This window comes from Pygocentrus nattereri, chromosome 23, assembly GCF_015220715.1.
Source record: "Pygocentrus nattereri isolate fPygNat1 chromosome 23, fPygNat1.pri, whole genome shotgun sequence".
In the NCBI taxonomy this organism is placed as follows: Eukaryota; Metazoa; Chordata; class Actinopteri; order Characiformes; family Serrasalmidae; genus Pygocentrus; species Pygocentrus nattereri.
In genome coordinates this window covers 15,301,354-15,317,798 of record NC_051233.1, presented here as the reverse complement: position 1 = coordinate 15,317,798, position 16,445 = coordinate 15,301,354, and the positions used below count along the sequence as shown (strand labels likewise).

Sequence of the window (16,445 nt, the reverse complement as noted above, 5' to 3'; positions counted from 1 at the left end):
TTGAGAGTGGTGGTGATAGGAACCAAGCACCAGAGAATTCTAATGTTTCTAAAAATGGGGTGTCAAATCTTATCCGCAAAGGGACAGAAGGGGTTCATGTTTTAATTCCAAACAAGCAGGGCATGCATGACTCCCTTCATTTCACCAGTCAGTCTCAGTCTTCAAATAGCTGTTCAAGTGTGCTTCTGCTTTGTTGCAACTAAAACCTGCAGCCAAACTTGCCCTTTGTGGATAAGACTGTACACTCCTGCTCTAATTCACACACAGGAAGTTATTATATGAAATCATTATGAATACAGTGCCTCATGTCTGTGACATTGTGTTTTGATAGTACATGCATACAGCACCCGGTATTTTTTATGTTTACCAATTTTGTGCTATTATCAGCACCGCATTTAAGAGCTCAGAAGACAAATTTGCGTTGCCACACCTGGTTCCTATTACCACCACTGTACAGCCAGTCTGAGTCTATTTGATTCCCTACAGCACTCCATCTCACATCAAATCACACTGAATGACTTTGTTCACATCTCAACCATTGAATCATGCAAGAATGTTGGAAAAATCAATGGAATTCTCTTCTTTTGGGTAAAGGAAAGCCATTACATAGCCTAAAGTATGTCATAAGACTGTGTACTAATAATTTGTAGTCGTTGGTTTCTAACCCCAATTAACTGTGAGTAGTATTTACCAAAGAACAAGCCCGTGGTTGATTCACTTCAGGCGGCATTTGAGCTGAAGATGTTGGCGTGGTCGCGCTTGGGCGATGACAAAAGAGCTCACTGTTTTGGTTCACGCTGCCGTTCCCCCCGTGAGCGACTGTCTCGGGCGCCGCTTTCCTCTCGCTCTGCGCGGCTGTCACTCAGCGCAGCTCCGAGCTCGCTTTCAGCTTTCGGCGGGGATTAGGGCCGCGTAGTCATAGCAACGAGGCATTTTTAGACTTCGTTCATGAAGACTCCCCACGTTTGTTTTTTTCTTCCTTTTTTCCTTTTGGGCGGTATTTATCATCTCCTAAAGCTAACTGGATAAACGGGTGGTGTTCAGTGTGGGAAAACACAGCACATACTTTGGGTTTAGGAGCGAGTGAAATAGATGTTAATTACTGTCAGTTTTATGGAGGGAAGCTGATTTTCGCGGCTGCTCTACGTCTGTTTAAAAATAGATGTAATGTATTTGAGTCATTCCATGGAAACTGTGCCAGAGGAGTACACTACATCTGATGCTACGGACAAGAGACCAAAAATCTGCTAACAAGCGCTTTATATATATATATATATATATATATATATATATATATATATATATATATATATATATATATATATATATTTACATATTCGTTAAGATGTCTTCATTAACATTAGCATAAACAGTTTATTGCATTTTATTACTGTTTTTTATTGTTTTGCTGTATTACTGTTGCACAATTACAGTTTATTTGCTGAATGTAACATATCAGGCTAAAATAAAACATAAAATGTAGCGTCTGCATGTGACACATAATTTTATCTTCTGTATTTGTGCATTACTTTTGTACAAAAATGGCATATATATATATATAAGTTCCTCGAAAGGACATGAACCTATTGGCATGCTTATTGCCAACTGTTGCCATGCTGAGATGTGTAGCTCTTTTACATTACCGCGTATATTATTTGAATATAAATGTTAATTTTGAGGATTTTTTTTTAATGCAGCAAGTTCAACTTGTCACACAATACAGACCGAGTAAACGGTGTTTTATGAAATATTTTGCTGTATTCACAGTGATGTCATGTAATTTACTTTTAAAAACCGACATTAGAAGGTCTGATCTTGATATCAGACATCGTGGCAGCCAGTTTTGCATGAAATCAGGGTCAGTGATGCGGCTGTACTTAGCACAACAAAAATGTGCTCACTGGTGTGGAAACATCTGTTGTCATTTCTTCGCATCAAAATGATTAAATTAGCATATATGGAATTATAACATATGAATTATAAGATACGTGTTGTTTTTTTTATCCTCTGTCAGTCTAAGCTCCTTTGTCCTTAAGCTTGAATTCAGCTACAGATCAGGCTCTGATTAGCACTGTTTGTCTCTCTAAGCCCTAATTAAATGGAACAGGCTGCCTACAGCTTTCTTGCTTCTTGTCTATTACTGCTCGGTTCTTTTGAGGTGTCGAATCGCTGCGACATCCCTATCTGTAGTGTGAGCGCACTGGTCCATCAGGGATAAACGCACTTGCCGCTGATTGAAGAGGTTGTGATCGTAATCATAACTGCAATTTATTAAGAGCAGTGTGGTGGAGTTGTTTCATTACTGAGCGCCTGGCAGCCTGAACCCTTTACCGAAGCAGTCACGGCGACAGAGTGGGAGGTCATTAAGAAACGTGTAGGTGGGATGATGCTGTGAAGACTGTGCGGCACAAACATACACACAAACGTTTGTATACCTTACATTGTGGGGACCTCCAATGCCTTCTGTGTGACTGTAACTGGAAACTCCTGCTGAAAACAAGACATGCTGGTCTAAACTGGTGTAGTACTGGTTTAGCCGGTCACCCAGCATGGTCATCCAAAACGCTGGTTTTGGTGACCAGCTATGCTGATGTATGCTTGTTCTTCTAGCAGAGACACCAAGTCCAAAAGGGTTGGTAGGCATAATGATGATTCTTCCGAAATGAAAGTTTGTCCTCTTTTGAAGTGGTAACAGCTTCTACTCTTCTGAGAAGACTTCACACTAGATTTACAGGCTGACCTTTGCCATTGTGGTAGCAATAGGGCAAGGACGTGCACAAGGTCAGGCCACAGTGGCTAAAGCTGCCCAAACAACAGCCCATTTAGCCCCTTTGGTTGAGCTGCCCTTCTGGAGGAATAATAATTATAATAAGATGAAATATTACTCATATTTCATCTTATTATAATTATTATTATATATCTATAATTGATATGGTAAGATCAAATTAAATCGTCACATCTTCCAAACCTTTATTACTTTTTGATAGGCATAGATTTGTGGGACAAAGAGATGGAGCAGCCCAGAGAGCTGTAAGAAAACAAATGAGGCAAAGTGCTGCACTGTGACCTGTATACCATACTGTTGCAGTTGTGTGAGCGAGGGAGTCATTTGAATATGTGGAGATGATTACAGACGAGTGTTATAACCTGGGTGTTAGCTTCTTTCTAGCTTCTGACCTGGGCTCCTAACTGGGACCTGGAACATGCTTCATTCAGGCTGTGATGAATTTCAGTCATCAAGCAGATGTAGCTCATAGGTGTCGCCTTATTTTTCGGGATGGAACATAGCTTGTAATGTTTAAAATGTAATGCAATTTAATGTAAATGTAATGTTAATTCAATTAACCCAAAGGCAACTTTGCAAAGCTGGATTCAAACAACCAGCAGATGAAGCGCTATGATGGCATGGTCAAGCAGCCATTTCCTGCATAATTCATTTAATGTGAAGTAAGCCTGTTTTCTCAGAAACACTTTTTTCAATTGGAAGTCTGCTAATAATGAACTAAATGAAAGAATATTTCAATCACTGAAAAGTACACAGTATGGTCTGAGCACAGTAGTCTTTAACAAAATGTTAAAGAGAGTGCATTTCTCTAAAGGGGTAACCCAAATGCTTCAGTTCAGAGAGCATTGGGAAGCCTGGTCATCAAGTAGAATACTTCTAATAGCTTTTGTGTATTATGGGATGGGAAGGCCAGGAAATAATTTCATGAAATCCTGTGTGATATTTTGTAATCGTTCTGTATTCTAATGCAGAATGCTAATGCTTCATCAGTAATCAAGCCACTGTGAGCATCACATTCATGAAGATTCAGCTGGCTACACTAAAGTGTTCAGTTGTCTAAGTGCATTTTTACAGTGAGAAGTGAAAGTTGATGATTCAGCCAGATGTTCAAAATTGAAACAATTAAAATAGTTGAACCAGCAGTAGTTCTACCATGTCCAAGCAATTTCGAATGGAAAATGCTGTGGACAATGGTATTCTTAATTCTGATTCCAGTCATTTAATTTAAGATGAGGTGCAACTACAAGGCTCCAGACTAGAAAGTGCGGGAGAGCGTGCTAAGCATCAGGAGACACATCACAGAGGTATATATGAGGGTGGTAATGAGTTTGAGAGACTTAATATAAAAGGCCATGCTGGTAACAGTGGGATAAAGAGAATGGTAGACGTTGTGGACAGTGGACAAATTTTTTTTAGCACTAAGGTAATGTGTTGCCTTGTACTGATTTTACTCCCAAATGTACAGATCATTCCAGTTTTCAAAGTAAACCCCAGACACCCTGGCATTAAAGACATCTACAATTTCAGGACATAAAGTGTAAACTCTTCTGACCCAATCCTGTTAGGTACAAGGAGCAAATCTATTGTGTTCTTTATATTTTGTTTAGTAACAAATGATTTTCCGTTACATGGAGCACCCAAATATCCCCACAATAATTAAATGCTTGTTTTCCACTGACGTACACACACACAGACACACACACACACACACACAAATGTTAAAAGACCCAGATGCCTAATGGACGTTTAATGATCAATGATGTCATCCCTTCAGCTGCCTATGCCCCACTGCACCATTCAGTAAACGGTAATGAGCCATGCTCACCATGTCTTTTTACATCATTTAAGTAGCAGATAGTACCAGCTACAATATGAGCTGTGATTAAGGATGTGATTGTGCAGGAAAGGCACTGTGGTATGATCCACAGAGAGAATGATTTCCTCATACTTGTTGTTTAAGCATGTAGCTTTATTGGAGATATTCAAAATTAATTTGCAACACTCAGTTATGCAGAGAGTATTGGGTGGGCTTTATTTGCTGTAACATGATCCGAGCCACGGAGCTCTGTGGGAGGATGAGATGTTCAAGACTGAGTAATATCCAAATTCCTCTTCAGCTGCAGCTTAGGACAAATTCATTCAGGAGGCAGGTTTCAGGAAAAAGTGCAGGTCTTCATTGTTCTGCGTTGTTTAGGACACCTTAATTCAGTTCTTCAGATATATATATGTACTTCTGAAGTAATCCCAAATCCATTCACTGATGTTGAGGTCTGGACTTTGGGGCAGCCAGTCCATTGTTCTGAGAACACCAGTTTCTTTGTTAGATTTGCAATTTTTTTTTCTTTTTTGTCCATTTTTTTTCTCTGTAACTGCTTATTTAAAGCTTTCAAACCCACAGCTTTTGAAACCCAGAGTGAAAAGGATGGACAGAAACACCATTCTTGAGGCACAGGAATGGAGCTTGATTTTCCTGCCTCTCAAAGAAAAAAGCTTTAAATACAATTTATCTCATGGTGGTTTATCAGGTCTTGCACAGTCTTTCATAGTTCTTTTCTACTCAAGTTTAGGAAACTCCTGGTTTTGATTATTTGATTACTACTAATGTAATCGCTAGTGACAGCTCTAAAAGATTGTAGAGAAATCTAGAAAACGAGACAGTGAGACCACACTGCACATTTACAACAAAGCAGGCGGCATCCTTTTATATTTCGTTTATTGAACAAAATATCTTACAATGTCTTGGATATACATATATACAAATATTAACTTGGGTAGTACCAGGGCGAAACTTTATGTCTTGATGCCAGCACTGACTTAACATTCGATGTACTGTACCCTTCACCCCTCCTTCTGGGTGCTGCCTGGAGATATCGAGTACATGTCACCAGTTTCCAAAAATCACATACAAATTTGAATATAGAAAGCACAAAAATAAGAATCTCACATGGAAAAAAGGTCTCCGACTCTCAACACGGAAAGCTTTTTCATCATAAAAAAACTTTACAGTTTGATTTTTGCAGTTAAAGCAGGTATGAAATATACCTGAATGGACCTCCTTCAAAAAGGTATTAAGAGTAATGTGATACCGTTCTGCTCTGAAAACAAGTAGTGCCTTAAATTTGCTTGATTCATTTGTGTACATCATTTCCACATGAATAAAGTATATCACATTTAACACAATTGTCTTTCAGTTTTTTAGTCTTTGGTTTTTTCATGTAATATACAGAGTTACTAGTTTATCAGTTTATTAGGGACTACTTTGTACCTACATCATTTATCAGGGACACCTACCATTTAGCAGTATTTTGTAGGTTTACAATTACTGACTAGCCCATTTGTTGTTGCACAATTTTTCAGCCACATTCTACCTTATCCATCAAAGGACCCTCCACAGCACTTGGTAAAATGTTCTTTGGGTGGTGGACCATTCTCAGCACAACTGTGAACCCAGCATGAGTAGCATGAGCCCAGGTAAGGTAATGTGCATTGTGCCAGTATGAGTGTGAATTGAAAATAACCCACCAACCAAGAATATCTATCCAACACTGGTTCTGTCGTCAGAAGCAAATAACTGATTTGTTATAGAATGAATAACTCAAAATACACATCTATGAGCTTTAGTCTTTAACTGTGGCAAGCAAGTGCAAAATGGAAATGTGGAAAATGATGTACAAATTTGAGTCAAGCCACTTCAAAGTATCACCTTCTTTCAGCGTATACAGGCTGGGGTAGGTGGATTGACGTACGCTTTTGGATACAGAATCAAAATCCAAAACAGTGGCTCTAGCTGCAGTGGCTTGGCCTGGCAGCTCTCGCTCCATCAGCAGGGCTCTCAGATAACATAGACATCTGTCTTCTCCCCCGAAAGCCAATAGGTTCTCATTTTGCCTTTGCCCTGAAAGATGGGAAGGCACAGATCAATACGCCACATCGACGAGCACTCAGCATGCTCCGTGGAGCAAGTAATCAGCAACGAGCCTGCTCAAAGCCTGCTCAAGGACAGCAGCGTGGACCCAGTCTCCTAAAACTAATGAGTCACTCTGAAGATAGAAGGGACCAGCAACCCCCATCCCCAATCTTTAACCCCTTAACATTCCCTGACTGCTGGCAGGACCAGGCTTCTTCTGCAGTTGCTGAAGAATAAACAGACTTGGGAGCATCTGATATATCAACTCGCTGATAAAATCACCCAGTATTTAGATTACATGACATATGCGGTTTGTTCTCTGTCTTTCAGAAGTGAGAAAATGCATGATAAATCAAACAGAAAGTGTAGTATATCCAGTCAACGTATAAATACAAAACCCACTTTACCACACTGTTGATATTGTTATTGGATGGTACATATTTTGGTAAAACTATTGCAACAGGATGCTATCTTTTTTGGCAGACGAAACTGCCAGTATTAAAATATATTTGATACAATTCTCTGCTTTCCTTTTGTTAGTCTATTTTGCAGAAATATTGTATAAAAGCAATGGAATGCTCGAGTTTGTGTTTGATCTATGGCACAAGCTGAACAACCAAATTACAGCTGTGATGATGTTTGTGATAAAACATTTTATCTTACCATTCCTTAAATGAACACTCACCTCTAATGTGAGCAAAATTTGAATAGATTCATGTTCTTATTTTGCTTGCCAATTGGGAAGATATTTGACAATTCCCAGTTGACAGTGAAGCACTGATTTCCGATAACTATTAGGTTTCATTTTCAACCTTATGTAAAATTATATGGCTGATAAATTTGAACTCATTAAAATCTGTATCAGCGATAAAATCTTGTGTACAGTCATTAAAATATTAAACACAGTTATATGAGACAGACAGCAAAATGCTCAGATTTGCTTAACTGGAAAAGTCTTGCAACTCTGTGAATCATCTTCAGAGATTTGCTGGCCTTCATAAGGGCTGAATGGTATTATGCATTTTTTCATTTCTTGTTCGAATTTCTACAGGAGCACAATGTACATGCTGACTCTTGCTCTCTGCAGCCGGCCGCTTGTTATTTGAGAGGCACAGCGTGTACCTCTAACAGCAGATGATACGCAGCCTTGAATCAGAATGCTGTTCTCTGTGACTGAAGAGGTACATCTGGCCAAAAAAAGTCTCTAGATAAAAGAGGGCAATTAGAACCTTTTTTCTACAAAAAGTATTATTCTCAATCACTTGACCATGAGACACAAACATGTCATTTCAACCTTTAAGGGCCCAAACAATGGAAAACCACTTATCAGTAAACAGAAGTTGAGCTCCGTCTATTCATGTTCATTTTAATTTGAATCAGTCAGTCACAGCATGGGTTCATTTGCATATAATTGTATGCAAAAGTTTAGTTGCCCCAGGTTTGATGATTTTCTAAGTGATTCGAATGATTCAGATGGTTTTCTAAGTGAAAATACAAAGAACATATGCCCAATCACTCTTTATTTGCTAAACATATTAGAGACAGAAAAATAAAATAAAATGTGGACTGTGCAATAGTTGTGGCACATTATATAGCTTCTATAGTTTTCCAAAATGTTAAACTCAATAATAAATAAATAAATAATGCACACGAACATTTGCAGTAAAATGCTTTGCTATACAGGATTATTTTCACTTAGAAAATCAACAAAGCATGTCATTTGACCAGGAGCATTTAAACTTTTGCATACTACTGTATATCAGTCTTAAAAGCACAGTAACGAAAACTGCCTGTTTAATTAAACAATTTTAAACTCCTCATATTTCAACAACAAGACTTTGTGGGCACAAAACCAATGACCTGTACAAGGAGTGGGCTCTTACCTTCATTTCTACATCCCCCCGCAGCTGGAGGTCAAAGTAGCCAAACTCGTCGAGTACCTCTTTGGTGGCTGAAGACACATGTATCCGCAGGGCTGTAGAGAACACACATCAATATGACTAATATGGCCAATCACAATAAGTGCACAGCTGCCAGTGACAGCAGGACCCTCATAAAAAACAGTCTTTCACTTAGGCCGCCACTAGACGTGTGTAATTTATGCAGTACAGAGGAGGCCTGACATGTTGTACAATATGCATGAATCGAGGATATATTTAATAGTACAGCACTGCATTCAGAACAAAAACTCTCCAAAATGTTAACTGTTAACTTTGAATACCTTTGGTCAAATTACAGATTTTGTTCATTTTCCAAGTAAAACATTTAATGTTTATTTGTATTTACTTTCTAAGTTTAACATATTGGAAAAATAAAATACAAAAACTTTTACACAGACTATATGTTTTGTTTTAGTCCCCCGCCCAATATGTTAAATTCAGCAAAAAAAAGTTATCATGCATTCAAGTGTGCAGAAAAGTGTTCTCTGTAGAGGATATATTTTCACTTAGAAAATCAACATATTTTGTCTAGGGGCTGCCCAAACCTGACTTTTACATACAGGCTCCAGGAGTAGGTTCGACTGTGTGTGTGCTATGTTTTATGCATTGCTGAGGCTTACTTATAGTATGCTATAAATCACATAAGATGGATGGTGAGTGAGACCTCCATTAATTATTAATGGTTATTAAGTACATAGAAGCCCAATACAGGAAGTGCATAAGTCAATACAAACAACCAGCCCTATGAATGGCATGCTGCTGTATTTGGGTGTGGATCCATGTGCTGTTGCTGTTAAGTGCTCTCTCACAGCACAGCTCAACCCCCTCATCGTAGGTTGTGCTGAGGTGAAGGGTGACGGATTACAGATGCTGGAAATGTATCTGTCAGTCGCCTGACAGTATTAGATCGCCAGCCTAGTCAGGACTGTCAGAGGAAAAAATACAAAGATGGGCTCAGGTTCGAGAAAGTATGTAAAATGTAAAAGCAGCCAAAGTTTCAGCCAAACTCAAATTCACAAAATTTACTTCAAAAATAGTCGATCAGCCAAGACATGTTTGCTGTCTTTGTGTCTTTAGTTCTTTTAACTGAGCTACAAGCCTAATGTAGCTAGCAAGTAGTAGATGCCTATATCTATCAGTTAACATTGTGCTAACTGTATGTTTAAATCATTACACATTTGCTTTTAACTGCAAGTTCAACTTTCTTGTGTGGTATGGCTTTCTTTTATCTATACCAAAGAGCACTAGGACAAGCATGCAGTTTGAACAATATTAACTCAACAATGCTAACTTCAGACACCAAACACAGCTGATGAATAATATTTATGTGAATTAGATTTTTGACCAAAGCAATACTTTAAGACCTAAAATCTTTTGTATTTTCTACTTAGACTTAAGTAAAAGTAAAGAAAAATGTCTTTAGAGGTTTCTCAATTTCTTTACACTCTTTTCCATGAAGGAACAGCTATTCTTATAAGTTATTAAATAAATAAGTTATTCTTAAAAAAATGTCTTTTAAAATAGTTTCTTAATCTTATAATAGACTCAAGCTTGTATTAGACATAAACTTCTAATGATGATAGATGCAGCGTTCAGTATAGCATTCACTATGAAGCAGGAAGGTTAGCTAGCACAGTTAATATTAGCTTACTATAAACATTACTGCTCTACCTTTTTTCCCTCCATTTCGCTGTTGTCTTCAAGAGCTGTTATGATTCTAAATGCATCTCACTCTGTCTATAAAATGGCTGTAAAATGCAACAGATAATGACAGGCTTCATAGCAACTCAGCTTACAGGTTAGAATTTTTAAGACTTTGTTGACAATTGCATTTAAAGAGCTTGCATGGAAAAGAAAAAAATCCTAATCATTGCATTTATTTTGGTCAAAGTTTTAAAAATGTATCAGTGTACCAACATACTCCCCAACCCATAGAGTCCACAAACTTAGCTGCAAAAACATCTGTGATTTCACTATTTTTGGGACCAGTGTATTTTTCCAAATATTCACACAACAGTAGTTTAGTCCCACTCATTCTTGTTGACATTATAAGGAGCATTTCAGCTCAGACTGCTTTTTAAATCAAGTGCAATACAGGGCAGCCGATCGGAGGGCAGACAGACAGACATACACACACATTCACACCTAGGGGCAATGTAGCATGTCCAAATGGCCTAACTGCATGTCTTTGGACTGTGGGAGGAAACCCACGCAGGTACGGGAAGAACATGCAAACTCCACACAGAAAGGACCCTGGTCGCCCTTTTGGGGAATCGAACCCAGGCCCTTCTTGCTGTGAGGCGACAGCGCCACCTCATAGAAACCAGATGTCTGAAAATTGTAATGTATCTACAAGTCCCCTAATACATATATTTATTACATGAAATATGGTACAAAATGTACAGTACAAAATGATGGTATTAAGATAAAGCTTTGGTGTTTTTCCATTTTTAAAATATTCATGGCAGAGAGGTACATACAAAGTCGCATGAGGCAAAATAGTGCCCAAAAATCATGTTTTCTTTACAATGAACCATTTCACATCAAACTACTCTGAATAACAATTCTGAATGTTTACATCTCAACCAAGAAAAACTGCTGGAATTACTCTTTAAAGGCATAGTAACAATGGCCTGGTTAATTCTAAGGAATGAGAAGAGTTGGAAAATGGTCATGTAAAAGTTATGAAGTTATGAGTTATGAAGTTATGAAGTGGACAAATAAGAATAATAGAATATTCTTACGAACTTTGTTTTTTTTCTTCCATTTGAAAATCTTTAATGTGTAAAAATAAACGTATGACCCTCTACAACGTCACCAATAATGATGTATCAGAATTCATTCCATCATCAAGATGGAAAACAAACAGGTTTCCTAATATCGCATTTATTTATATGCACACAAAGGCTCGGCAGAGATGGCTGTGTGTGCCTGCTTATACCCACAGAGACATCCTGACATCTTGTAGAATACTCAGAAACTTGTTTCTGTCACCCACCTTCCCCAGTGGACTCCATTCTTGACGCTGTGTTGACAGTGTCTCCAAATAGACAGTACCTGGGCATCTTGAGGCCCACCACGCCTGCACAGACAGGCCCTGTACAGCACGGAAATACATACACACAAGCGCACACACAAGTGCGCGCACACACACACACACACACACACACACACACACACACACACACACACACACACACACACACACACACAGGAGAGGGGGATTAATTAACTCCTGCTGAAAGACATCATCCAGAACACCAGAAGCTCTCTGATCAGAAGAATCGTCTGACAGGTTGAGGACAACGATCCCTGTAGTTGTACCAGCCTTAAGCTCATTACAGTGTCCACTAGTGGCTTGTATATACTTAAGCTGACAGAGATTGCATACACATCCTTTGTAAGAGCACACTGTGGGATTTGCTCAAGAGCTGGATTAATACTTGAATGTGTATATAAGAGGGCTTGTATAGAAACAGGAAACACTAATGCCTGTAATGTCAGTCCTTGAAGGCAAAGGAGGGGTTGCAGTAAGCAAAATAAACAGCTTTGCAATACTTTGTGACATAAAAAGCTACGTTTTGGGGAAAAAAGTTTACTTACTCAAGACACATTCTGTACAGGAATATCACTCGATAAGAATGTGTTTTGTGAGTTCAATGAAAAGCTACAGTGGCAATTTTGGTCATGATATTTCAAAGAATGTAATGATTATATACTTTCCCTTGGTTTGACTGAATTATTATTAGCATTAGTGATGCGCTATTTCTATATACTGGGTTGGTATCACCACCATTACTGACCTACTGAATAAGACATCACTAATCCAGGCTCAACACCATCTCTAAGTCACAGTTGCTATAAAATAGCGCAGTGCAATTGGTTTGTGACAGCCACCTCCCAGTAGAAAGTACCCCAATATATTTAGCTTATTACTATCTCAGTTAATACCTTGGGTTAAATAGATTTTAAATAATTAATAGTCTTGTTTTTACTGTGGGACTGCAGTTTGGATTATTTCGTAGAGTGGTATATATATATACAGACTTTTCTACTATGAAACAGAGACACAGAATTCACATATCTAATTATTTTCATTACTATGTTATTTTATTATTTACACACACACACACACACACACACACACACACACACACACACACACACATACACCCAACAATCCAAGGAGAATAAGTACCTGTATGAATTCCTATACGTAGCCGCAGCTGATCGTTGGGTCTGTGTCTGATTTTAAAGGTTTTGACCTGTTCCAGTAAAGCTAAAGACATCCCGGCAATCTCACGAGCGTGGAGTTTTCCATTACGCACAGGCAGACCCGACACTACCATATACGCATCGCCAATGGTCTCCACCTGAAACAAAGGAGGCAAAAGATTCACCTATGTTAATCCTCTGTACAAAATTAGTAACTGTAGAGGAAAGTTTACCTTGTAAATTATTATTTACTCTAACCCAGCTACATAACATTGACATAAGCATACCATGAAGAAGTTATAGGATGTCAATAGTTGTCATGAGAAATTATATCAAGTAATATAAGAGTATCATGTTACCATTAGCATTGACATAACCTGTCATGACATCAAACATTATGACATCTGACATTATGACATGTTTATGGAATAGTTATGCTAATGTTATGTAGTGTTCAAACACAGTTAAACTTATATAGCTAAGGTTATCATTATGACAGATATGTGAATTAAAAATATTATTATTATTATTATTATTATTGGTGCTTTGTTTGCATGGTTTGAATCTTAAAGCATTTCACAGTAGATAGCCACTTAAAAGTGCAACTCACCTTATACACATCAAAATTATCAATGATGGCATCAAAGCATGTGTATAGGTCATTCAGCAGCGTTACAACCTAAAGAGAGACAAGTCCTAAATCAATCATTTACACATACAATACTTTATCAAAGTCTTAGGTACCTAAACAAACTGTTTAAAATTATATACCTATATATCTGGATATATGTGTTCTAATGATGCACGGTGTTGCTTGTAAAACACCATACAGACAACTTTGGACATGAAATGAAAACACTGACATATATAAAAACACTACTTAATGTGTTAATGTTAATAGTATTTATTCTACCATTACAGTTTTGTACCTAGGTAAACAGATTTTTTCCGGGTGCTAAAACTTTCACACAGTACAAAATGTACATAACGTGTGCTTTGGTGAATATGAATAATGAATAATCCTAAAGAGAAATGACCAAAGGTGATCAAACCTTTTTATAAATTCTCTGATCCAAACCTTAAACTGTATGCTGGATAAGAATCACTATAACAACACTATGCATGAAGAAGTAGGTACAGTAGATAAAATGAAAATGAAAACTGAAGGCAGTAATTTATAAATTTACTTTGACATGAAATTTTAACAAAAACAGTATATGACAAGATATGTAGTGGTTCTTCAGAGAGGGATAATGAAGATTTTAAGTACTTCATCCTTTACTGAGCATTTAATCAACAGATTAAGGGAAACTGTGTGTAAATATAAAGGCGTTAACCCCTCAGGCGGCACTGCATTAAAAGCTGACACGTTTCTGTGATGGATTTTACCTCATGGGCTCAGGCATACAGCTGACTACTCTGAAATTGAGCTCAGGATTGATGAAATGAACCATTGCAAAACTGATGAGTCAACGTTTCCAATTATTTATGGATGTCTCTGGGCCCAAGAAGACAAGAATCATCCAGGTTGTTACTAGTGTACAATTTAAAAGCCAGAATCTGTCATGGTAAGGTGGAGAGGATATTAGTCGGTAACTTGCATATTTGTAAGAGCACCATTAATTCTCCTTCTTCGCCTTCTAGATGTCTAAAAAACGTATCTTATCAAGCTCAAAATGTGATAACAAAGGCCCTATGGTTGCACAGCTGAAGACAGCTGAAAAAAGTGTGTGTCTTTGGTCCCCAAATGTTTATTAATTCCAGGCTTATTGCATACTAAGGCTGATTGTTCAGTAACTGCAGGGAATTCAATGCAAACTGGTTAAGCTATTCTTAGGTCAGAGGTTAAAACTTCAGGCCCACCGATGGGCCCTGGCCATTTGAGAGGTAAAGTGCTGTTAAAAGTGATGATGTAACCCAGTGCTAAACATATTCCCATCCCAACTTTTTAGAACGTGTTGCAGGCATCAAATTTGGAATGAGCACATATTTACAAATAACAATTAAGTTAATTAGGTGAAACATGTAAAATGTGTTTTTTGTCATTGTGAATTTAATAAAGGGCAAACAGAATTTACTAATTACTGCTTTCTGGTTTTATAAGCATTTCAGATACTATCCAAACTTTCTTGGAGCTGGCCTTGTAATTTCAGAAATTTAAAAAGCATCAGAAGACACTATAAACTAATTGTATTTGGCAACAGATTTCTGTTACAGCTGAGAGTCTCTATTTATTTGGCTAGTAGGTCCAGGTATGCATTTTGGTCAGCACATTCTCTTAGGAATTTATCGGCTCCAATATCCAGCCATTACCGCTGAAAATTCCCTAGAGTGCTGTCAAATTTTCAGGTAGCGTGAAGTACTTGCCTGAAAATATTTCTGCAAAGTCTTGGTGCCTAAAAAACTGAACCTCAAAGAGAATGTAAAACACCCCATTGTGTCTCCAGCTCTGGCATTTGCCATGAAGGTTCAGTGAGAAATGTTTGCTTGCATGTGATGTGTTTCTGCATGAACTCCCAATGGTTCCCTCAAATTAAAATACTTTCTGCTCACCCCCCCCCACTCATACACTCCATGTTGGAAGCACGCCCAGACCCAGAGCTTACCGAGAAGTACATTTGCATGAATAAAGTGAGAGATAATACAATGCAATGGGAACACACTGTCACAGAAACAGTGTCACAGCAAAACTTAATCACACTGAGGTGAAAAGACGAATCTGTTAAAATTCACAAAGATGTGGCAGAAAATGCAGTTCTTTTTCAAATCATTGAACAGTTCTTGTGAACTAAAAGTGTATAGTTTAACAAAAAAAATCTAAAAAGAGAATAATTAAAATATGCATGGAACGAACTATCATATTGAATCCTTAATCCACTTCAATAATACAAAAATTGTGAGAATGAATCAGTTGGACTAAATATAGTATGCAACTAACTCTGTTACTCAGATGCAGTAAAAAACATTAATTAACTGAGAATAAAACTGATCTCCCCCCATGTTTAAAGCTGTTATTTTGAACTTTTTTGAACCAGTTGAACCATTTGATCATAATCGGATTGTAAACTGTTGTGACTGTTTGATCAAAAATTTGGGAAAAAAAACACCCACCTTTATGATAACGCTAAATTTTGGCTAACTATGAGATTCTATTTATGTTAGCGCTAAGCTAATGGCAATTCACATGAACAATTTCGGGCTGTTTCAGATTAAACATGGACATTTGAAGCCTGTAAAAGACGTTCCTTGTTTTATTTGAAGCTCCTAACAGACATTTAACCTTGTAGTAGTTTTACCATGACTCAGTTCAGAACCTTGACACTTTTTTCTATTACTAACATCTAATTGAAGCAAAGCTTACCACTTGTATTCACACTCATTGACATCTAGGACTTCCAGAAGGCCTAGAGTGAATTTTTTCTCATGAACTTGGCCGCACACAAACATGATTGGTTGACTCCATTGTCAGTTCCTAATTATGTAGGTTGGCATGTATACATATATATGGAGAAAAATCATTGGCTGTTTTAAGTACTTAACTCCTTTGTTTCCAAAGAAACTTAACAATGAAAAAACTGTAGTATACAATACTTGCAAA

The 16,445-nt window shown here is 37.7% G+C and overlaps 1 protein-coding gene across 1 annotated transcript in view; it reads right to left on the bottom strand.

Annotated features, from left to right (window-relative positions):
- Positions 1 to 5,481: 5,481 nt before the first annotated feature.
- The window catches only part of LOC108437192 (atrial natriuretic peptide receptor 2), a 59,035-nt gene continuing 48,071 nt past the window's right edge, over positions 5,482 to 16,445 (bottom strand). Inside the window, exons 18-22 of the mRNA XM_017714134.1 lie at positions 13,458 to 13,526; positions 12,831 to 13,005; positions 11,631 to 11,729; positions 8,576 to 8,667; positions 5,482 to 6,680 (exon numbers count right to left, since the gene is read on the bottom strand). Coding sequence (XP_017569623.1) covers positions 6,618 to 6,680; positions 8,576 to 8,667; positions 11,631 to 11,729; positions 12,831 to 13,005; positions 13,458 to 13,526 — 498 coding nt within the window. The 3' untranslated portion in view covers positions 5,482 to 6,617. The remainder of the gene's footprint in view (positions 6,681 to 8,575; positions 8,668 to 11,630; positions 11,730 to 12,830; positions 13,006 to 13,457; positions 13,527 to 16,445) is intronic.